The sequence below is a fragment of the Cicer arietinum genome, chromosome 4 (genome assembly GCF_000331145.2).
Source record: "Cicer arietinum cultivar CDC Frontier isolate Library 1 chromosome 4, Cicar.CDCFrontier_v2.0, whole genome shotgun sequence".
Classification (NCBI taxonomy): Eukaryota; Viridiplantae; Streptophyta; class Magnoliopsida; order Fabales; family Fabaceae; genus Cicer; species Cicer arietinum.
This window is the reverse complement of record NC_021163.2, coordinates 6180460-6203795: the sequence shown is the minus strand read 5'-3', so window position 1 is coordinate 6203795 and position 23336 is coordinate 6180460. Positions and strand designations below refer to the sequence as shown.

The window sequence follows — 23336 nt, the reverse complement described above, 5'->3', positions numbered from 1 at the left end:
TTCCATTTTTAAATTCTTATTAAAGAAACATTGATTCTTATTGTTATTATTTCCTTCTTGCTCCAAAAAAAATCAGATATGTGGCTCCTGAATATGCAAATAGCGGTCTGCTAAATGAAAAGAGTGATGTTTATAGCTTTGGTATTGTGCTATTGGAAGCAATTACTGGAAGAGATCCAGTAGACCATGGCCGTCCGGCACAGGAAGTGAGTAAACTTTCTTTATCCTGGGAAGAAAATCCATCTTGAAATATGTTTTCCTCTTTACAACAATTTTGTTAATCCACCAAATGATTCTGAAGCATTCATTAGTTTAAGTTCAAACAAACAAGTTATGTTAGTACATGCTGTATTAATTAACCACACCCTATTTTTACCCTTTTGGTCCAAAGTTGCCCCTGTATTATAATATATAGCATTCTGTTTTAATGATCTGATGCATGACAAATTTGTGAAATGTCTCTAATTATTTAATCCAATCAAATACTCTTAGAAAATTTATTTATTGGGACATTATGGTTCAAGTTTCAGAGACTACTTGTTAAAACAGCAAGAGTTAATCTTTACTTTGTAACCTTCCCCGAAGTCCATGTATAGCATTAAGGATCTCAACAAAGCAAATAACTTTTTCTTGTTTACACATTCTCTCTAAGTTGAAAACCTTTTTCAATGTGGTCCCAAGATCTATTCTGTTATTGAGACCCTATCAAAACTGCTTTTCAAACTATCAAGGACCATTAATAACTTTTAAACTATAGGCACCTATTTGAAAATTCTCAAAGTGTACGTGATCCCTCAAATAAATTTAACCAATTTCTTTTATGGCTTTTCCTCATTTTTGTTTTTCACTTAAACTTGAAATTTTGGCAAAATCAGGCTTTGCTTACAAAAGAATGGCCAATCCCTTCAATATATCAATTCTTAGTCTTCTTCTTTCTGTTCTCACTTTTTTTCTTCTGGAATCACTACAATCACCGTTACTGCTACTCTACTTCGACTACAAGTATGATGCGTTTCAGATGACTTGTTTAGGAATTCGACTTTCCAATTAGATTTTGTGAAGTTAGTTAGGCCGTTAGGGGATATTGTTACTTAAGGAGTTATCATTTTTTGGATAGTGTATTCTTATGCCACTTTATTTCTTGTTCAGATATTACCTTATTTTCAGGGATTAGTTTGTGTGGAGGGCAGTGAATGACCTTCTTGAGGATCTTTTGCTTGATTTTTTGACAATAAAGAAATTTCAGATTTTTTTTCCTTTTTATTTGCTTTTTTCTACGTCACAGCTTGTTGTGTCAACTTCTAATCAAAGAGTTTTGATTGACATTTATAATGAACTACCATTTGTGCCCTCAGGTTAATCTGGTCGATTGGCTGAAGATGATGGTTGGAAGCAGGCGATCAGAAGAAGTAGTGGACCCCAACATTGAGGTGAAGCCATCAACTAGAGCTTTAAAACGGACTCTCTTAACTGCTTTAAGGTGTGTGGATCCAGATTCAGAGAAAAGGCCCAAGATGGGCCAAGTCGCTCGAATGCTTGAGTCGGAGGAGTACCCTTTACCACGAGAGGTTTGTTTTTTTGTTTTAGCCCATGTTCCCTACTTTGTCTCTATTAGCAGAATTGTCTATATTGAGCTGCTTTGTTTTCTTATTTTGTTTTTGTTTAAACAGTCCTCTACTTTCAGTATACTCATTCTCCTTTTTCTTCTTTGCTGTCTTTGGTTCTAAGTAAAATATCAAATGCTTATTAAACATTTTTTGCTTAGCCAAAACTATTGTAACTTGTAAGGTGTAAACACAAGCGGAGTCTTGAAAATAATTGGCATGTAACAAAATTTTGAAGCAGGATCAGAGGATTCCTTTGTTAGATTCATCTTAATTTTTTGCTGTGGAAGTATGTTAGATCAATAAAGTAGTTGCATAATTATATTTCAGGATGTTGATCACACAGCTTATTTATCTGATCCATTTTCAGCTCATCTTTTCTCAAAATAAGTTTATTAGCTTTTGTCGTTCCGCGTTTACACCAACCTTTCAGTTTCTCGCATCATAAATGGACATTTGCTTCCATACTTAAGGCATGATTGGTTTATATGATTATAGACTAACATTTTATTGAATCCCTTGTGTTGTATGTGCAGGACCGAAGGCTGCGAAGAAATCGTGGGGGTAGCACAGAAATTGAATCCCAGAAGGAGAGTTCTGACACAGATGGGAGTGATATCCAAGGTTCTCAATCAGAAAGCCGAAGTTAATAAGCCAAGATAACCCAAATGAGATTCTTTTTAGGATCATTGGGATGTATAAAGGGGTAATTTTTTAAATTGATTTTGAACTTGTTAGATTCTTGGATTGGCCTACCCAAGACAGGCATGCGGATGGATTATAATTTTTTAGAGGGTCTCCTTTGTTTTGTTGTAGAAGGATAGTTATTGTTTGTGTATGAAGGTGGGTGTTATTTATAAGAAACCAAAATATTGGGGTGTGTACATAATTATGTTAGCTTTGTATTGTTGGGGATAATAGTTCATGATTTTACCCTATTGAGACTTTTCATGCTCAGATAATTGTTTTTAACATTTTTTTCTCTTCATCCGTTCTCTCGCTGAACTTAGGGAAGCATTTTGTACATACTCAAATTATTACTATAATGTACAGTTTCCACCGATGTCCCTTTTAATCACATGCTCTTTGAGGTCAGCAACAATCTCATCATTGGTTATAGTTTCATCATGCTGAGTGGAAATGAGGAACAGTCCATATTACCATGTTCGTTAGATTATGTGTTTTGTTTTTCACTCTGGTCTTAACCTAGTGCAGGTCTCATTCTTGCATACTCCAGTGAGTTGCGCATCGAGCCTGATCGCCAGCACCTCTCTCTTCATGTTGGATCACACTGAACCATTGTCCCGCTCCGAGAGCCAAACCAGTAATGGATACAAGATATGATTTTGAAGCTATTCATGCCAAATGTCTAGTTGAGACATCATAATAAAACAAAGATTGGAGTCTGGAAATTAATTCTAATTTTTAAGTTGATGAAATTAATTATATCTTAATTAAGATACAAGCTTGGAACATAAGTTGCTAAGAATCATCGAGGAGACAAAAGAGCACTACACTCAAAACAGCTGGACCAAGTTCATCAAAAGAACCAAATATTTGCATGCAAAGAAAATGAGATGGCACCAAACATAATTAATAATGCACTCATCACTTATGAGTTTCATAACCAAACATGAAATGAACCAATATTGTGGATTAGATTCTTGATTCATGTAAATAGAGTGATAGATAACAAGATGACAACACAAAGCTTAATTAACAAGGTTTTAGAGAGTTTAATTCACTCTGCAACTGCTTTTGGCTTTCAGGCTTTGTTAAATGACTCCTACGCAGAGGATTCAGGTGCATTTATAGGCACAACAGACACAATTATTTAATATTGTCTATTCATCAATTGAGTTATATATAGTACGGTTTTAATTTAATGGTTTACCTTCACATTTTTTTCATACTATTGCCAGTCCCTCGTTTTCGTGCATCCATTTCTCATTATGGTCCATTTGTTAACTTCCTGTATAATACTTAACAGAAAGAAATATGAATTCCAAGTTATATGTATTAAACGTATTAGTTAGTTAGTTATATACAATATGTTTAATAATGTGTGTGCCCTCAAAGCTATGAACAAACAAATTTGGATCTCGTGTTGCATAGTGCAACTGGTTAGATTTTTTTATCTAAAACAATGTATTCAGCCCTTGTAGTGTCTGTATAAGATTTCAATCCGTGTGCAAACAATGCAAATTTCATCCAGTGAGGATTTTGGACTCAGTTTACTTTGGATAGTTGGATGAAAAATGTGTTGTAGACATATATACCTATATACATCCTAATGAGAGAAAGAATTCTGAGAGTTTTATTAGGTTAAAGAAAAATCAGAAATATAACATATTTCATAAATCAACCAAATCATATTTTTGTAAACTAAAATGTTAACGATCTACTTAGTACTTACTGTTGCTAAAATGTTAATAATCAAGAATCGAAAAGTTAGTTAAGTTGAATTGATATATTAATGCAACAAGAAATTGTGGCCTATCCATATGACACCTTAGTGTATAGTAGTTAATATATATTGTTCCTAGTAAGGTTCAGAACATCCAAATACAAAGAAAGACACGTACGATATCACAGTGATCCATGATGAGACAAACAGAAACATATATATCGAAAAGGAAAGGAAATAAAACTCAAACTAGCTAGTTCTACTACTACTACTAAATACTTAACATAAATTAAGAATGGGAGAGAACACATGAAGTACGTCTTCTAACCAAGCAAGCCTGAAACACTCCCTATACTATAGTCCCTTAATTAGCAGGTTGAAGCTGATCTTGTATTCTTCTATGGATGTGGTGGTGAGCCTCCAGCTCCATTACCAAGAGTAGGAGGGAGAGTAGTACAGCGAGCAGGAGGATAACTGCAAAAAGTTAAGCCAGATGGACCAAACCCAACACCAGTAGCGAAACTGCCAGGGCTACTGGGAAATGTCCCTCCTCCAATATTGAATGTCTCAGGGTGATCCACATTGATCTCCTTCTTCATCAATAGCCTTCCAGATCCTTCCACATGATCTGAAACAAAGACTACCATCAACAAGATTACCAACACTACCTTATAACTCACTCTCTCCATTTTCCTTTTAATATCTTCTATATCTAATAACTCTTTTCCACTCACTTTGGACAGAAATATGGTACTCCACATTCCCTCTTTTATACTACTACTTGAGAATATGGACCCTTTGCTTTCTACGTCATGTCATGCTCTTTATGTTAATACTTCACTTCAATTAACATCATGATCAAAATTTAATCATATTTCTTTTCTTCTTGGATAGAAAAACATTAGATTATATATAATAGAGCCACATAAGATATATCCTATACATATATCACATAAATTTGATAAGTTTTTATAGCATAAGTATTTATATGCACTATCACATAACTTCTTCATTTACAAAAAATAAAATAAAATAAAATTGTTTTTATATAAGCTATAAACTGTTTTAATAAATTCTTTTTTATAAAGTCATTCAAACAGTGTCACAAATATTAATTATCTCAATTAAACCAATCGAAACATGGGTTTAACATACATGGTTAAATTAGCATTTTGTAGGAAAAACAAGTAGGAGCACTCCAAGAAAGGCCAAACCTAACCAACCAGGCCTGCTCCTATTAATGTTCCTTTCCCCTGTCCATAGTTTTGGGAATATAGATACGTACATTATTGCCATACACTTGCAATATTTTAGGGTAATATTACAGCTTCTGCAGTCAAATCAAGTATGCTGGTGAAAAATCATTTAAGTAAGTTTACGAACATTTACTATTACCGTTGGAGTATTAATGAATGACCCAACAACGTTGAAAGGCAGGGTCTTTATACATGCTGACAGAGGAGGATTAATTATATTTCCAAGTTATTGTGTGTTTGCTCTGTATCTACCCAACTCATAGACACCCATAGATTTTCTATAAAAAGAAGTTGGAAAAGTAGCATCAGTAATTGCCATGCTATATCACATTCCGTTCAAATATTTTCTGAATTTCCATTGCTATATATTGTTTTCAATTGAAGGATTTATTGAAAATAAATAAATACTTCATATGTGATTTTAAGTTTGGTTAGTAACGTGCCCAACAATCCTAACAAATCTTTTTTAACTGTATACATTCCTATTCATGCCTCATTTTGGATCAACACTTTTTAAATACATCTTTTTTATATTTCATTCTCACTCTTTTTAAGTTTGCAAGAAACTAAATTGAGTTTATATATTTGTCATAAATTCTAATTTTAAAATATAAATACAAATTAATCTGCGATAATTTATATGTATATAATTCAAAAGTAAAATTATATATATATATGCTGGTGAAAAATCATTTAAGTAAGTTTACGAACATTTACTATTACCGTTGGAGTATTAATGAATGACCCAACAACGTTGAAAGGCAGGGTCTTTATACATGCTGACAGAGGAGGATTAATTATATTTCCAAGTTATTGTGTGTTTGCTCTGTATCTACCCAACTCATAGACACCCATAGATTTTCTATAAAAAGAAGTTGGAAAAGTAGCATCAGTAATTGCCATGCTATATCACATTCCGTTCAAATATTTTCTGAATTTCCATTGCTATATATTGTTTTCAATTGAAGGATTTATTGAAAATAAATAAATACTTCATATGTGATTTTAAGTTTGGTTAGTAACGTGCCCAACAATCCTAACAAATCTTTTTTAACTGTATACATTCCTATTCATGCCTCATTTTGGATCAACACTTTTTAAATACATCTTTTTTATATTTCATTCTCACTCTTTTTAAGTTTGCAAGAAACTAAATTGAGTTTATATATTTGTCATAAATTCTAATTTTAAAATATAAATACAAATTAATCTGCGATAATTTATATGTATATAATTCAAAAGTTAAATTATATATATATATATATATATATATATATATATACTTTTTTAACCAATTTCTATTTATATTTTTTGTAGTCGAAGGAAATAGTAATATTTTTGAAGGCACATTCTAACAAATAATTTATATGGAGACTAGAAAAAACCAATAATGGAGACCAACAATAAAACTAGGATTAGATAGAACTTGGTGGGAGATGATACTTAGCCAGGCAGGGTAAAGATGGACTAATCTGTCCTAGGATGTGACAAACTAATTTGCCTTTTTGTGTTTGTCTCACACGTCAATGGAGAAGAAACATATTTATAAAACTATGTCCGAGTAGATATACACATCAGCTCACTAAAGTATTCCATTTTATTTTTGTGATAATTTAAAAATTATATTTTTTTATAAAATACCAAACCGAATTCCAAACAAAGTGTAAGAAACCAAAACCAATCTTCAAGCAAAAAAACCATAAGACATATTGCAATTAAGTTTTTAATCATATATAAATAAATAATAAATAATAGTCAACATTTCTCTCTAAACCTCACCGATTTAACGGAAGCAAAGAAAGAGTATAAATTTTAGAAGAAAATTATACTGAAATAAAAAAATAATTAGAAGAAAAAAGCATAATCGTAAGAAAGAATAATCAAATGCAGAATTCTTAACATATAGGTCCCGTAGCTCAGTTGGTTAGAGCGTTGGTCTTATGAGCCGAAGGTCGCGGGTTCGAGCCCCGCCGGGACCAATATATTCCAAAATTTTGTTTTTTTTCTCTTTCATTTTAAATATTATTTTTTTCATTTTTTTTTGCAGATTCTTTTTTAATTATTTTTTTTCCACATTTCTTTTTTTTTTATTCTTCTTTCATCTAAAATATTATATATCAAAATATTTTAAAGACAATATATTAACAATAAAAAGTACCAAAAATTATTACACAAAATTAAAATCAATCAATGGCTTCCTACAAGACAAAATGTCATATCTAAAAGTTACAACTTCTCAAGCACACAAAATGATAAGAGCACTAAGAATTAAATTCTACACAAAATCAACATCTTTAGTTACATCCACAAAATCAAGTGCATCTTCTAAAAAATTATGACAATATTACAACCGTCATAATTAAATATCACCGAAATCATTGAGTTGTGAGATTTTCACAAGTACCACATGCAAGTCAACCAAATTGTTCAAGTTTGGATTAAATGACTAATTCATTGTGAACAAGATCCTAAAAAGTAATGAGCATATGTCTTCACATTCTTATGTAACACATAACTCAATCCGAACCACCTCATAATAGCATATCAAATTGATTCGAACATCGGGCATGACATGAACAAGTGAGAGATTGATCCTGACCCGCCACACGCAACTTGAACCAATATGATGCACTTCTCTTTGGAGCAAATTATCTTTAATAAGTTAACAATGTCGAAACAAGCGCCACGCGAAAAAGAAAAAAAAACACTTATTTCAATGATTGTGAATAGTGTTTTATTTTCAATTATTTTGCATATTATTTAAATCATATACCTATTAATATTTTCAATAATTTAAATATATTGACCTATATTATCATTTTAGATATTTGTAAAATAGAGTTTAAGTAGGCTATAAATTATTTGGGTCAATAAATAAGCTGTAATATAAGGTCAAAATCGGGAAGAGACCTAAAAAAAATTATATCAAACGAAAAAATAATTAAAATCATAGATAATTATAGATTGTTTAATTTTAATTTTGTTTAAATTAGTTGTAGTATTAATATCTTTACTGATTTACGAAATTAGTGATTCTATTTAAAAAGTCAATGATTTATATAGGTCTCGTAGCTCAGTTGGTTAGAGCGTTGGTCTTATGAGCCGAAGGTCGCGGGTTCGAGCCCCGCTGGGACCAATATATTCTAAAATTTTGTTTTACAACCGTCATAATTAAATATCACTACACGCAAGAGATTGATCTTGACCCGCCACACGCAACTTGAACCAATATGATGCACTTATGTAAATGACTAATTCATTGTGAACAAGATCCTATAGCATATCAAATTGATTCGAACACCGGGCATGACATGAACAAGTGAGAGATTGATCCTGACCCGCCACACGCAACTTGAACCAATATGATGCACTTCTCTTTGGAGCAAATTATCTTTAATAAGTTAACAATGTCGAAACAAGCGCCACGCGAAGAAGAAAAAAAACACTTATTTCAATGATTGTGAATAGTGTTTTATTTTCAATTATTTTGCATATTATTTAAATCATATACCTATTAATATTTTCAATAATTTAAATATATTGACCTATATTATCATTTTAGATATTTGTAAAACAGAGTTTAAGTAGGCTATAAGTTATTTGGGTCAATAAATGAGCTGTAATATAAGGTCAAAATCGGGAAGAGACCTAAAAAAAATTATATCAAACGAAAAAATAATTAAAATCATAGATAATTATAGATTGTTTAATTTTAATTTTGTTTAAATTAGTTGTAGTATTAATATCTTTACTGATTTACGAAATTAGTGATTCTATTTAAAAAGTCAACGATCGATATAGGTCCCGTAGCTCAGTTGGTTAGAGCGTTTCAATTATTTTGCATATTATTTAAATCATATACCTATTAATATTTTCAATAATTTAAATATATTGACCTATATTATCATTTTAGATATTTGTAAAACAGAGTTTAAGTAGGCTATAAGTTATTTGGGTCAATAAATGAGCTGTAATATAAGGTCAAAATCGGGAAGAGACCTAAAAAAAATTATATCAAACGAAAAAATAATTAAAATCATAGATAATTATAGATTGTTTAATTTTAATTTTGTTTAAATTAGTTGTAGTATTAATATCTTTACTGATTTACGAAATTAGTGATTCTATTTAAAAAGTCAACGATCGATATAGGTCCCGTAGCTCAGTTGGTTAGAGCGTTTCAATTATTTTGCATATTATTTAAATCATATACCTATTAATATTTTCAATAATTTAAATATATTGACCTATATTATCATTTTAGATATTTGTAAAACAGAGTTTAAGTAGGCTATAAGTTATTTGGGTCAATAAATGAGCTGTAATATAAGGTCAAAATCGGGAAGAGACCTAAAAAAAATTATATCAAACGAAAAAATAATTAAAATCATAGATAATTATAGATTGTTTAATTTTAATTTTGTTTAAATTAGTTGTAGTATTAATATCTTTACTGATTTACGAAATTAATGATTCTATTTAAAAAGTCGACGATCTTGTTTCTCGTTCAGATTTTTGAAATAAACAATAACGATTTAATATAATTTAAATAATGTAACATACAATTTTATGATATAGAACCATATAAATATATTAATTATTAATATATCATTAACATGACCGTCTTAAACATTTTAGAGGTTTTGTTATAATCTTAATAATCGAACCCTCATAAAAAAAATATAATTTTAATAATAAAAAATGGAAAAATAAGTTTAGTCCCAATAAAATTAAAAATATTTATTTTTAGTTCATATGAAAAAATTCTCAACTTTTTAGTCATTGGATTATTTTTATTCACTTTTAGTCCCTAATTAAAAAAGTTTTTGTAAAAAATTGATACTTTTAGTTTCTAAAAAATCCCTGTAAAATCAAAATAGGGATTAAAGATGAATAATTTTTTTTAGAAATTAAACTTTAAATGTAATATTTTGTAGGACTAAAAACAAATTTAATTAAAAAATAAAATTTATTCTCGTTTTATTATATTTTTAAAATAAAAATTGAGGTTCTTTCATTGGTGAGACATTGTGCAATTAGACTATACGCACATGAGCATCACAACTTCACAAGCCCCCCATTCATTCATTAAGTTACAAAAATATCCTAGATTTTTAAATAAAGAACGTAATTCGGCAATTAGTACAAAATTAAAACTATATAATTTGTTTTAACATAACACGCCCATGTATGCAAATTGCAAAGGCAAACTCGGACCGGTCTTTCTCCACCCTCCTCGTTCACTTGTTTTTATGAGGCGATAAAGGGGCAAAACTACTAATTTTAAAAGGGTAACATTCACTACTCCAAAGCGATACTTTTTTAATAAATATAGTTTTACACCTAACTATATCAATAGTATATGTATTTATCTATCTTAAATAACTTTAATAATAAAAAGTTAAAAAATTATCATTTTGATAATATATTTATTTGTATGATCTTACCACTTTTAATCTCCAATGTAACTACAAATAAAATATTATTTAACAATAAAAATTATCAAGACATAATTTATAAATTAAATTGGTGTTTTTTTTTTGTAAATTATATAGTTATTTATATTAAAAAATACATTATTGATTATTATAGATTCATTTATGAATTAATTTGATTTATTAAAGCATTGTCAATTGTTATTTTTTTAAATAATTATGTTTTATATTTTCTTTATTATGGTTTTAACATAGTTTTATATACATTAATAATATAGAAAATTACGAAGAAGATAAAGAACAAAAGACAATTAAATTCCAATAAAATATCATATCTTACGAATTTAAGAATCGCAAAAAAAATATATAATGAAACATTAAAAAAAAATAAATTATCTGTAATCTAAAAATATAAAAAACTCAACAACATATTATCTAACATCTAAAAACTTAATAGGTATTATCTAACGATATACAAATAAAATTGCTATGCATTTTTTGGTTATCAGCTAAGTTTAATACATCAATTTAAATAAATAAAAAATCAATTTTCTTACTACAACTATATAGGTTAACGACTCTGAGGACCATTATTAAGAGAAATACAATTTTTTTATTACTACTTATAACCGTGGGGACAACTACTTATTAGAGAATTAGTAAAACCATAGTCACTTTATTGTAACCATAGTTACTACTATTTCATTTAATAAAATCTAGACATCACTATTTAATGGTGTCGCCTATTGTAATATTTGTTGATGTAAATATTGAAAAGTTTTATTAATGAAATGAAGTGCGGCCATGAGTGAAGGCGCCAAAAACAAAAGCCATACACACTCCTAGTCATGTGCTCAATTAATATTTGTTTACTCAGTAGTTTAGTCTACCATTTCATTTCATTGTACAGTGAGTTTTCAACATTGAAGTTTGAACGGTCAAAAGTAAAGGGAACCAAACCAGACTTCATTCACGTTCACACAATATTTTTGTACTATATATTTTTTATTTACCCAAAATATATTTTATTTTATAAAAAATAATATTGGAATGGGTTTTCTTCCTTGACTGTCACCAGCGCATTATAGCACACCACACAAAAAAGCAGAGAACTGTCCCTCACACAAAACCAAACAAGCCATTGCACATTCTCAACACATGGTTGGTTTTCGTTGGTATGTATATCGATCTAACTCCCTCCTAATTTCAACCGCCGTTTTTCCTTCATTTTCCATATCAACACAACACAGTAGATTTTCTTCCTTCATTTTTTTCTTTTTTTTTCCTTCAACAATTTTTTTTTAACTTTTTTTTTTTTAATTTTCTCTCCGATGTAACTGTTGTTTTTTTTTTTGCTTTTCGTATGTCTCTGACTCTTCGTTAATTTTGTTTTGTTAATTTGGATCGAGTTTTTTCGCGTTCGATTATAAGGATCTTCGGTTTAGGGTTTTCCTTTTTCCCTTTGATTTCGACGATGAGTTGTCCGTTGGATTTGTTGTGCTTTCATGGGATTATTTGATCTTTGATATTCCGTAAATATCTTTTAATTTGCAAAATGGTTATTTATTTATTTATTGCTTTTAATTCATTTTTGCCTATTTTGTTTCCAATAAATGTTCAATTTTTTTAATAAAGAAACTTTTTTGAGTATGATGGAATTTTTTCATACTGGCAGGTAAATGAGTGGTGTTTGAAGAGTTACATAGAAAGGGTTTTAGTGGAGATGGCTTCAGTTGGTGTGGCACCAACTTCTGGTTTGAGAGAAACCAGTGGTCATGCTGCAGCTGGTGTTGATAGATTGCCAGAGGAAATGAATGATATGAAAATTAGGGATGATAGAGTATGTTGCTCACTCTATTAATTCTTCAAACTTTTTTTTTTGTGGGTTGATTTTAAATTTCAGACCCAGTTGCTTACAGCTTGGTTCTCTTTTAGGAAATGGAAGCTACAGTTGTTGATGGCAATGGAACTGAGACTGGACATATTATTGTGACTACTATTGGGGGTAGAAATGGTCAGCCAAAGCAGGTATACCTTTTCCCTCTAGTTTGCTGCTATCAATCGTTTGGGGGGTTTGATATCATTCAACTCTTGCACTGTCTCACCAGCTTTATATTATTATTTGTGTGCAAATGTCCGCCCAAATCAGTTGTGATTTTGAATTAGGAATAGTTACATTTGCCAATGAAGTTGAACTACTAAAAAACGAAAGAAAACTTCAGCGTTTTGGAATTATGCCTGCTGACTATAATATATTTACAGTGACTAGCATGAGTAGTTGTATTGTCCAACATGTTTGTGTTGTTTTTGTCTTGTGATTGGCAAGTATCTTACAAATTGTTAATTAGCAACAATAATGCTCTATGACATATTAATGATAGGGTGAAAATTTTATATGGTGTGGTCTTATCATATCCTTTGTAACTGTATATTGTATATTATGTTTCCCAAATTTTTTATATGTTTTTTTATTTTTACGTTGGAATAATTTTATATCTTTCTTAATATTTCAGACTATAAGCTATATGGCAGAGCGTGTTGTAGGACATGGATCATTTGGAGTTGTCTTCCAGGTAACAATGTGTATCTTGTCAACTGGCTGACATGACTTGTGTTAGTTTTGCCTTTTCAGCACAGTAGCATATGATGATTTTAGTTCTGATATCGTTTATGATTGTAGGCTAAGTGCTTGGAAACGGGTGAAACTGTGGCTATCAAAAAGGTTCTTCAAGACAAGAGGTATAAGAACCGGGAACTGCAAACAATGCGCCTTCTTGATCACCCAAATGTTGTTGCTTTAAAGCATTGTTTCTTTTCAACCACTGAAAAGGATGAACTCTACCTTAATTTGGTACTTGAGTATGTCCCTGAAACAGTTCATCGCGTGATTAAGCATTACAACAAGTTGAACCAAAGGATGCCACTGATTTATGTGAAACTCTATACATACCAGGTATGCCAGTTGCCCTTCCTTATTCGACTTCTTCCATGTTGTGGTTGTAATGATTTCATTGGTATCTTGCAGATCTTTAGGGCATTATCTTATATCCATCGTTGTATTGGAGTCTGCCATCGGGATATCAAGCCTCAAAATCTATTGGTATGGCCTTGATTGTATTTTCCATACAACCCTTTCATTAATTTTCTCTCTCTTTTGGCCCTAGTTCTCATGGTTTATAGCTATGGTTATATTTAGAGAATGAGTGGATTAAATTTTGGTGTCAAGACTGCTGGGTGGAAATACTAACTAAATGCTTTTATATGTAGGTTAATCCGCACACCCACCAGGTTAAATTATGTGACTTCGGAAGTGCAAAAGTCTTGGTATGTTACATGTGTGTCTGCATGTCTGCTTCATCCTACATTCATTCTCTTTAACCGTCTGTTGTCTTGAGTTAGATGGTTTATTTTTTTGACTGTATTTTGGTCCTACTTTTGGCAGGTTAAAGGCGAACCAAATATATCGTACATATGTTCTAGATATTATAGAGCACCTGAGCTTATTTTTGGAGCAACTGAATATACTACAGCTATTGATGTCTGGTCTGTTGGTTGTGTTTTGGCTGAGCTGCTGCTTGGACAGGTTGGTGGCTGTTGATGCGAGCTACTATAGTTTTGTAATTAAGTACATTTAATTGAAATATTTATATGCTTTTCCCAGCCTTTGTTCCCTGGTGAGAGTGGAGTTGACCAGCTTGTTGAGATCATCAAGGTATTTTGTTTTTATACTTTTAACTCCTCATTTTTGCGGATAATATTCTCTTTATTTGCATTGCAGTAGTTTTTTTCAGCTTGATATACTTGGATAATAATTCATTTAAGTTGCAACATTATTGAATGCATGTTGAATTGTTGATATTGTCTTTGCTTTAGCCTTTTAAAAATGAATTGGTTTAATTGATGAGTTGATCAGCTGGATAGGTGGCCTTGCTTTTCAAAACGATGCCAGTATCTTATATGTAAATGGTCCATTTATTGGTTGTTCTGATAGGTTCTGGGAACTCCGACAAGGGAAGAGATTAAATGCATGAATCCTAATTATACAGAATTTAAATTCCCCCAAATCAAAGCACATCCATGGCACAAGGTATTAAAATAAATCTTATAGTATTTCATGGTTTTTTCTTAAGCTCATCTTATTAATGTATTCAGAACTCCTTATTAACCATACTACACTAATATGTATACTTGATGAATTTCTTTTACCAGATCTTTCATAAGCGCATGCCTCCAGAAGCTGTTGATTTGGTATCAAGATTATTACAATACTCCCCAAACCTGCGGTGCCAAGCTGTGAGTATACGACTTCTTGCAGACCTTTCATACCCACCTCCTAAAAAATTACATTAGTGTTTCCCTCAATCATATAATGGTTCTTCAAGTTTGTATTTGGCAATTTTATGGTGTTTCTAATCTAGTTATTCAATGGCTGTTTCTCATCCTCTGAGGGCGTATGTATAACATATTTCATGTATTGTTGCTTTATGTGGTGCAGTTGGATGCCTTGACCCATCCTTTCTTTGATGAGCTTCGTGACCCGAACGCTCGCTTGCCAACTGGTCGTTTCCTTCCACCACTGTTTAACTTCAAACCTCACGGTATGTTGATTTTTGAATAGGCTACTGTATTTGTGACTTTGGCTATCTTTTGTTTTCATTGATAGTTCTGGGCTTGTGGCTGAATGTGTTGTTGGTGCTTGTGTACCAGAACTGAAAGGAGTCCCTGTCGAGACCTTGGTGAAATTGGTTCCAGAGCATGCAAGGAAGCAATGTCCGTTTCTTGGCTTGTAATATGTTGTGAAATGTAACAAAACTGCAAGTGTTGTTTCCATGAATGCTATGCGTTCATTCTATTTGATGATATGATATTTGTTAGTATCTTTGTTGTATCCAGTTGCCCTGTGAAAGAAGATTTAGAGATATATGCTACCCAATATTATCCAACCCTCAACGGGTATTCAGAATACCCCGTTTCCTGTATCACAGCAGATTGTAACATGCAATAGAAGACAAGTGTCTGCAATTATCTAAATGTTGTATCAGTATTTGTATTTGTCGAGATAATGACAGGTTGTTGCTTAATTTAGTTATGCTTAGCATGGTTATTGGAAGTTGTGGTGATGTCCTTATTTGCCCACATGCTTATTTTTGCTTCCGTTGTGTGGGTCGTTTCTGTCATTTTGACATAACCACATCTCAGTTGATCTGTCTTGAGTATTGCGCTATTACGGAATATTGAAATTGAACCTCATCTTGCAGATCTTACCTTGTCTAGTTATACTCGCGCTTCTGAGCAGGTCCAGGTACTTGCCATTTCTACCAAAAGAAAATAGCACAAGGAAAAATGGAGATTACTTGTTGTCATCATAATAAATGGATCAAAACGCAGATCACCCATATAGCTGTTTAGATGTTCATTCCTCTGCTCCTTTGGTCAACTCAAGGGTATGCTCTTTGGTTAAGTCAACAATGAGAAAATTTGTTGGAATTGCACTTGCTGTGAATGGCAAATCAGCTGTGGATACAAGCATTGTCTTTCTCTAGTTATTAGCCTAGTGATTTTTTTTGTCATTCCTTTAGTTCTATTTAGTTTCTTCTAGAATGCTCTTCTGCTTTTGCTAGAAAGTAGAGTGGTCAATATATGTGTTTTCCTGTAATATTTCTGTTTTTTGTTATCAATATTTCTTGTTCATTTTGGGCTCCTTTAGTCTCTTTACGGTAAGAACTTTTTTTATCTTTTCAGACTAGATTAACTTTCAAACTTCCAGGTTATTTTCAAAGGTGCAATCTCATTCGGAAGAAATTCCTTACGATGTTAGCTTTGGAGTTGAATCCTACTAATATTCAAGGATAAGATTTAAGACCATAATATTTGGCCTCTGGTTCTTCGGTCAATTTGGTAGTTTAGGCGGTTGGATTTGTTGTACTGCTACAGTGCTACATATACACTTGATTATAGTCTTTATTGTCATCGCTGATGCAAACAATTACGAACAAGTCTTTTCTCTATTATTGAAGCCATGACTATATAAGTTAAGAACCAAAAACATACATATTAATTAAACATTAAATATAGTACATATTACAAATATTAAACATGAGTATTAGAGTAATAGTTTTTCTTGTCTCCACTTTCAATCTTTGTTTTCGGTACTAAAAAATATTTATTTTAATTGGTAGAATACATAGTAAATAACACAAATTCAATGTTACAAAAAATTATAATTGATGAATTTACAAATAAAATTACAACAATTGTTAATAGCATAATACAAGAAAATGTTTATAAATGTGACATAATCAATTCAAAGTGATTAAAATACTCAGAATACTCATGTATTTGGTATCAAATTAATGCAACATTTGTATGACAAAGTTTAAAAAAAACACAAAAAATTAGATTTATGTGAATACCACTTATTTATATAAAAGAAAAGAAAATGTTATGTATATATGTGATTCGGAATAGAAAATGACTTCAAAATGCCTCTTTCTAAAGGATAAATGAAAAAAGTCGACTTTGTCTTTAATTTTTTCTATTAGTCTATGTTATTAAATAACTTAAAAGCAAAATTTAACTACTTTTTATAATTTCCTAAAATAAAAATTGTACAATAAAAATGATCTATCTACATTTTAATAAGTTTTAAAATACATTTTGGTTATAAAACAATCGAGTGAAAAAAACATAAAAAATTTTAAAAAATATAAATAAAATTTAATAGTATTCAATTAAAAAATTTCACATCTTACAAAATGTCTTTTGATATCAAAAAATATATATATTTTAAAAATTGTTTTGTGGATTGAATTTTGTGAGATAAACGTCCAATCACATGTTGGAATGGATACAATTGCGCCTATTATTTTAGTAAATAAGTGGAATATGATCAAATATCTGTTTAAATAACGTTAAGGTACAAATATATTGCGATTTTGATTTCTTAATTTCGAGTTAAAATTAATGGGATCAATCATTTATAAAATAAATCAAAATTATTGAATTAGAATTAAAAATTTTAAACTAAAAGAACTAAAATCGCCAAATTTTAAAACGAGTTAAAAATTAATTTTATTATTTTATTTTTTATAATCAGCGATCTTTCTCACCCTAATTAGGGGTAGTACTGGCATTCCCAAGTGTTGAGATGGTTGAAAGATTGGAGATAGCTCCTCCGTTCATATTTGGTTGAGAAGTGAAGTAAATATGCGTGTGCAAATACCTCCACCACCTTTATCATAATGTAAGTCAACTAATTGATACATATATGTCTGCATTCATTCAGTCTGTTTTTAATTATTGAGATGCAAATGAGATCTTGCAACTTACTCTCACGAGGTTGCACAAATCTGATTAGATTATTTCGAGATTTGATAGTAAAGGCGATTACACCATTAAAAGCGGTTATAGACTGTGTTGAGTATTTAGTGAATAGGAATGACCTTAATTAAAATTCCATAAAGTTGGTCTCTGTGTGGTATCTTACAATTCCTTCTAAAGTCGGAGAATAGAGATAAATTGTCTTCTCCATATATCGAGTTTGAGAGCCAAAGAAGTTGATTGTCCCTTGCCATGGACGGATCTAGGGGTTTAAGGGTGGGCTGGAGACCCTCCCTCCTATACAAACTTATTGTATATTAATTGAATTTTATTATTTTTTAAAATATTATAATAATTTTATTTAATCTTTATTAATAAAAAATCTGACATTAAATAATTGATAGTGATTATTTTATATTTTATCTATTAATATAAAATTATAATTTGTAGCAGAAAAAAAAATAGAGTGATACATGTTATAATTGGTTTTGGAGTTATAAGCAAGAGAAACAGAAGAGTGAATATAAATGAGGTTTATTTCGCATGTAAACTCCATAAGACAAAAGTCCAATTGATCAAATCAACATTATTCATTCCCTTACACTACATACACCAAAACAAAACACACATATCAAGAAGAAGAGAGAGCAAGAGAGTGAATGCTCATCCTATTCTTTTTCTATTCCTTTTCTCATCCGTCTCTATTTTGTCTCTCCATCCCCAAATACACTACCAGAAGCTAAAATCTAGTAAAAACTGAAAATTTGGGGAGCTGGATGAGCATTCGACAAGGAAGAGTGCACATTTTTCTTGCTATAAGTAAAAGAAAAAAGAGTTGAGAGGATCATCATCTTCTCCATTCTTTTGAAAATCAAGAGGTGTGTTCTCTTCGCATATTTTCTTACATTCATGTGTGAGGTAGTGCTTACCATAGATTAGGGATTTGGGTTTCGAGGGTTTGAAAGAAAAAAAGAGTTTTTCTAGGTTAGATTTAGGATGATTGAAATAGGTCATGTATGATTGAAAAAACTAGGAGTATAATTAAATTTTCTTAATGACATAAAAAACCCTTTTTATTCTTGTGAAAAAATAGGTTGAGTGAATTGATGTTGTGATATTGTTTGATGTATTGTGTGTCATTAATTTCTTTTCAATTTGATTCTTTTATGTATTTGATGTGTTCATAATTTGTACCATTTGTGTTTGTAAAATTTTATTAAGAAATTGGTGTGATTGAAACGAGTGCTGCCAACTTAAAATTCGCAAGACATATATGTGATATTTTGGTCATAACTTTTTTATAGAACTTATTTTCGTGTGATTGTTAATTTTCTGGAAAGTAACCTCAATTACCTTCAATTTAAGTACAAACTTCATTGTATTTGATGAGTATCGATACTTAAAAAAGGAGTTACAAGTTAGATCAAAGTTGCTGTCGTATTTTTTTTTGTAACATTTGTGTATTGTTTGGATAAACCGCACAAATTGAAGGCTTAATTTGAAAACTAATTTTTTTATCTATAAACTAGAAATCATAAGCTTTCTAAAGAGTGATTGTTGATTCAATTATGATAACAATAAGTTATTGTCAGTTGACGCTGTAGTTAGACTCAGTTTTGCATCGTTTTAACCTAAATATGGTGCTATTTTGGAAAAACCTATTCTAATCATGTTATTTGATTTTTCTCTTTACATTAGATGATTAGTATGATGTTTAAGAATAAATGTTATAACATGATTGAGTGATGTTTTTATGTTACATTACAGAAAATCATAAGAATTTACAAGGTTGAACGCGTGATAGTTTGAATGTGTTTATTAATAGTTGGGATTGTCATTCATGGGTGATGTTTTATATATGTATACTTATATACTATTTAATATATACGAATAAAGTGAGAAGTATATAATTCATTCTTACTAGATGAATTTTCTGTCTATATACGATGGAAGCGAGGGTAAGTGAGACACCGCTTACGGACTTAATCATGTTCAATCTTACCAAAATAAAGTTATAACAAGAAGATGGTAAAATTAATGTAGTCATCATGACATGCTTGTTACGTAGGATTAAGTCATTAGATTACTCATGCTAGTGACTTAAATATTTAAAAAGAATTAAGACTAAAGATATAAGAGGAAATTCGAAAGTAGCTTCCAAAGGAAAAGAAACTAAGAGAACAAGTATATTCTTGATTTTGGACTAATGATTTTCTTATATATAATCTCATCTCACGTTATTTAAATATTGTACGGGTAAAAAGACTTAAATCAAGAGCTGAAAAATGAAGCATAAACATTTATGTTTTAGTTTAATAAAAATTTATAGCAAGTTGTTTTGAACTATGAATGTGTTATATATTCCATTTTGCTTTTCATTTTGAAAGATTAGTATGTATATTAATAAATTTGCACGACTTTGTGCAGGAATATATATTAACCATGATGTGATAGAAAGAGAGAGATAAAGATAAAATGAAGATAGAGAAAATTGGAGTATTCACGTATAATTGTTGTATAAATTTATGATAAATTTTTTTGACATGCATTAAAAGATTTGAAGAAGAGAGACAAAGAGGAAGAAGAAAATGCCAATAAGAAAGTATTTCTGTGAATATTGCGAAAAGCAATTTCAAGACACACCTTCCGATCGGAAACGCCACAATGCAGGCATTCAGCATCAACAAGCCAAAGCTCGATGGTATGATTCTTTCAAGCCTCAACAACAACAAAACCCTACTCCACGATCTAATCAACCCTTCTGCCTTCACTTCGTCAACAAGGTACTACTATCAATCTTCTTGATTCAAAATTCAAAATTCTCTAACTCGATTAATAACTTTCTCTCTTAAATATTTGTTGTTTAGGGATTTTGTCGTTTTGGTGATTCTTGCAAATACTTTCATCCCAATACACAGCAGCTGCAGCAGCCAGGTCAACTATCGCAATATTTATTTATCTTTCTTTCATTCTTTATGGTGTTGAATTCATGATTAATTAATTAGGGTTATGTGTCATACATGATTATGATATATGCAGGGAATGTAGCAGGAGACAGTATGAGAACACGGATGGGAGTGTCGTTGGACAATTTACCTCCTTCGCTGCAGCCTCCACCTGAAGGTGGATACCCCGAACTCCCCTTTGTCGACTGGGGTTAGATTTGTAATTGTATGTCAGACCTAATATTAGGTGGAAATAAGGCTCAATTGCAATTGAGAGACCATTAAATAAGTTGATTATATGTGGTTTTTTAGCAAGGTGGAGATGAATAAAGTTGCTTTCAGAATAATTGTTCTAATCTGATATGTCGATTTTAGCCTCCTTTACTACAAGGATGAATACTTATTTTTACCTTGTTATGCTGTTTCCACCACTGCTCTATACACATTTACAAGAGACAACTTCTCTCATGATTTCTGGAACTTATGATTTTATTTTTTTTTATTTAATTTTTCATGTATGTTTTCAATAGATTCATTCACCATGCCATACATGCTGCATGCTGACTTTTTGTTGTTGTGGAGTTTGATGTTTCAAACACTTAAATAGCAGTAATCAAATTTAGTTAAAACCTATCTTAATACTGAGACATGAGAATAATGAAGTCCTGATATGAAGAACACAGTTTTCTGTTGTCAAGGTGATTTTCAAATGGATGCTCTAGTTAACCTCGTAGGGAGGAGATTGAATGGAGGTCATACAGGTTGGCTTGGTGGCAGTAGATTGATTTCTGGTTTATGTATCATGTAGCTTATACTTTAGTATCCATTGGGTTTTTAGTAAGACAGTAAATATGACAGGAATATGAGACTGACAGTGTAGCAGTAAAACACATATAACCAAAGATTTACTTAACTACTGATAGTGATTTAAATATGAGGAAGTTAAATGTATTGGTAGTGATTTAAATATGAGGAAGATAAATGTATTGATAGTGATTTAAATATGAGGAGGTTAAATGTAAGGAAATAAAATTGCATAAATTATGTTCTCTTTATTTTCAAGTGTCCGGGAATTTGGAGGGAAGGGAGAAAAAATGGAAGGAATAAAGAGGAGAAAGTTTTGGGGAGTTTGTTTTTATTCGAAATCCATAATTCAAAAATTGTATTGGAAGATGATTTTGAAAGGTTTTGGAGGATTTGAACAAATTATTCAAATCATTTTGATATTGTTATAATATTCTATAAATTAAACATATATTCATTATTATATTCTCTTATCATTATCTACAAAATTACTCATTTAAAACTCTCCTCTCTTTTCCAAACTCCCAAACATTAATCGACGGAAGAGAAAATATTCAATAAAATATTGTGTTAGCTTGTTTGGTTGAGAGAAGGTCATGGGAGAGAAGAGATTTTAACAGAAAGAAAATACTAAATTGTTATGGTGCACTCTTTTTTTACTCAAACAAGCAAACCCGTCATTTCATTTATAATAATTAAAAAGATACAATAGACTACATTATGAAAAGTACTGCAATTAGCATTATATATAGTTGGCCGTGCCAGAGAAGTTCATCGCCTAGAAAAAACTACTTCAAAGTTAACGAATAATAAGATTGAATTTATCTTTGATAACATCATCCAAAACCTGCTTACAATTAATTCATCTAAAAGAATACACGACTATACACCAACGAGATTATTAGGAGTAATACTCATGCTTCACTTTCATCTATCAGCATATCCACATTTAACCATAGGTCAATTTGATTCAGTATTTCCTTGGAAAACAACGCATTCACAAGAACAAACCACACCCTTCCTCCGTAAAACAGGTCGATTTGGCAAACAGATATTTAATATAATGATATTTACTGTAATATGCTGCACCTGGGTATCATATTATTTGACATTTATTTAATATAATTATTTAATTTAGAGATTAATAAACGTGTAAAGTCATTTTAAACTATTTTATACTGATAACCAATCACATCTATTCAGGGTATCATAATCATATTTAAGAAATATTATATTTAAAAAAATATTTAATTTGTATGATAACAAAACATGAATATTTGTATAGGTGTGCTGATTGTGTAAAATATCTAACACTATCCGTGTGTGCAGACTAAACCATAATATAATGATATTAATCAATCATTATAAATTTTGTAAACATGCTTTCTCTTTTGTCCAAATCGCGATAAGAAGAATTTTACTTCCCTTCTCTCAAGAAAATTAAACAAATGATAATAGTTCAAAATCATATTTTTCAACCAAAACTTTATAAAATTCTTAGCTTGGATAATCGAATTTGAGGCATCCTTTGGTTAAAATTACACTTGAACTGCTGCTGCATCTAT

The 23336-nt window shown here is 30.7% G+C and overlaps 3 protein-coding genes and 2 non-coding genes across 10 annotated transcripts in view; all 5 read left to right on the top strand.

Annotated features, from left to right (window-relative positions):
* The window catches only part of LOC101500199 (probable receptor-like protein kinase At5g18500), a 5084-nt gene extending 2492 nt beyond the window's left edge, over nt 1-2592 (top strand). For both annotated transcript variants that reach the window (XM_073367817.1, XM_073367816.1), the window contains exons 7-9: nt 77-206; nt 1356-1568; nt 2141-2592. In XM_073367817.1, the coding sequence (XP_073223918.1) occupies nt 77-206; nt 1356-1568; nt 2141-2254 (457 nt within the window). In that variant the 3' untranslated portion in view covers nt 2255-2592. The remainder of the gene's footprint in view (nt 1-76; nt 207-1355; nt 1569-2140) is intronic.
* Nucleotides 2593-7172: 4580 nt separating this feature from the next.
* TRNAI-UAU (transfer RNA isoleucine (anticodon UAU)) lies at nt 7173-7246 on the top strand. Its single transcript has one exon. It is a non-coding gene; the product is annotated as a tRNA-Ile (tRNA).
* A 1083-nt stretch (nt 7247-8329) lies between these two features.
* TRNAI-UAU (transfer RNA isoleucine (anticodon UAU)) lies at nt 8330-8403 on the top strand. The gene has a single exon. It is a non-coding gene; the product is annotated as a tRNA-Ile (tRNA).
* A 3383-nt stretch (nt 8404-11786) lies between these two features.
* On the top strand, nt 11787-15826 carry LOC101500512 (putative glycogen synthase kinase-3). Of its 3 annotated transcripts, none has more exons than NM_001364966.1 (13): nt 11787-11877; nt 12378-12542; nt 12638-12730; nt 13216-13275; nt 13383-13655; nt 13728-13802; nt 13970-14026; nt 14145-14285; nt 14364-14414; nt 14694-14789; nt 14912-14995; nt 15198-15300; nt 15410-15826. In NM_001364966.1, exons 2-13 carry the CDS (start codon nt 12426-12428, stop codon nt 15490-15492), a joined length of 1233 nt encoding a protein of 410 aa, NP_001351895.1. In that variant the 5' UTR covers nt 11787-11877; nt 12378-12425; the 3' UTR covers nt 15493-15826. The 3 variants fall into 3 exon arrangements, with proteins under 3 accessions (NP_001351895.1, XP_012569942.1, XP_012569940.1); XM_012714488.3 differs by having other exon boundaries at nt 11827-11951; nt 15410-15812; XM_012714486.3 differs by lacking the exon at nt 11787-11877 and adding an exon at nt 12111-12234 and having other exon boundaries at nt 15410-15812.
* Nucleotides 15827-17806: 1980 nt separating this feature from the next.
* Nucleotides 17807-21435, top strand: LOC101501476 (zinc finger CCCH domain-containing protein 3). 3 transcript variants are annotated; one of them, XM_004495573.4, is made up of 4 exons: nt 17807-17945; nt 20578-20805; nt 20890-20956; nt 21062-21435. In XM_004495573.4, the coding sequence occupies exons 2-4, from the start codon at nt 20611-20613 to the stop codon at nt 21181-21183; spliced, it is 384 nt and encodes a 127-aa protein (XP_004495630.1). In that variant the 5' UTR covers nt 17807-17945; nt 20578-20610; the 3' UTR covers nt 21184-21435. The 3 variants fall into 3 exon arrangements, with proteins under 3 accessions (XP_004495630.1, XP_004495629.1, XP_073223960.1); XM_004495572.4 differs by having other exon boundaries at nt 17810-17945; nt 20450-20805; XM_073367859.1 differs by lacking the exon at nt 17807-17945 and adding an exon at nt 18759-18900 and having other exon boundaries at nt 20450-20805.
* Nucleotides 21436-23336: the final 1901 nt, after the last annotated feature.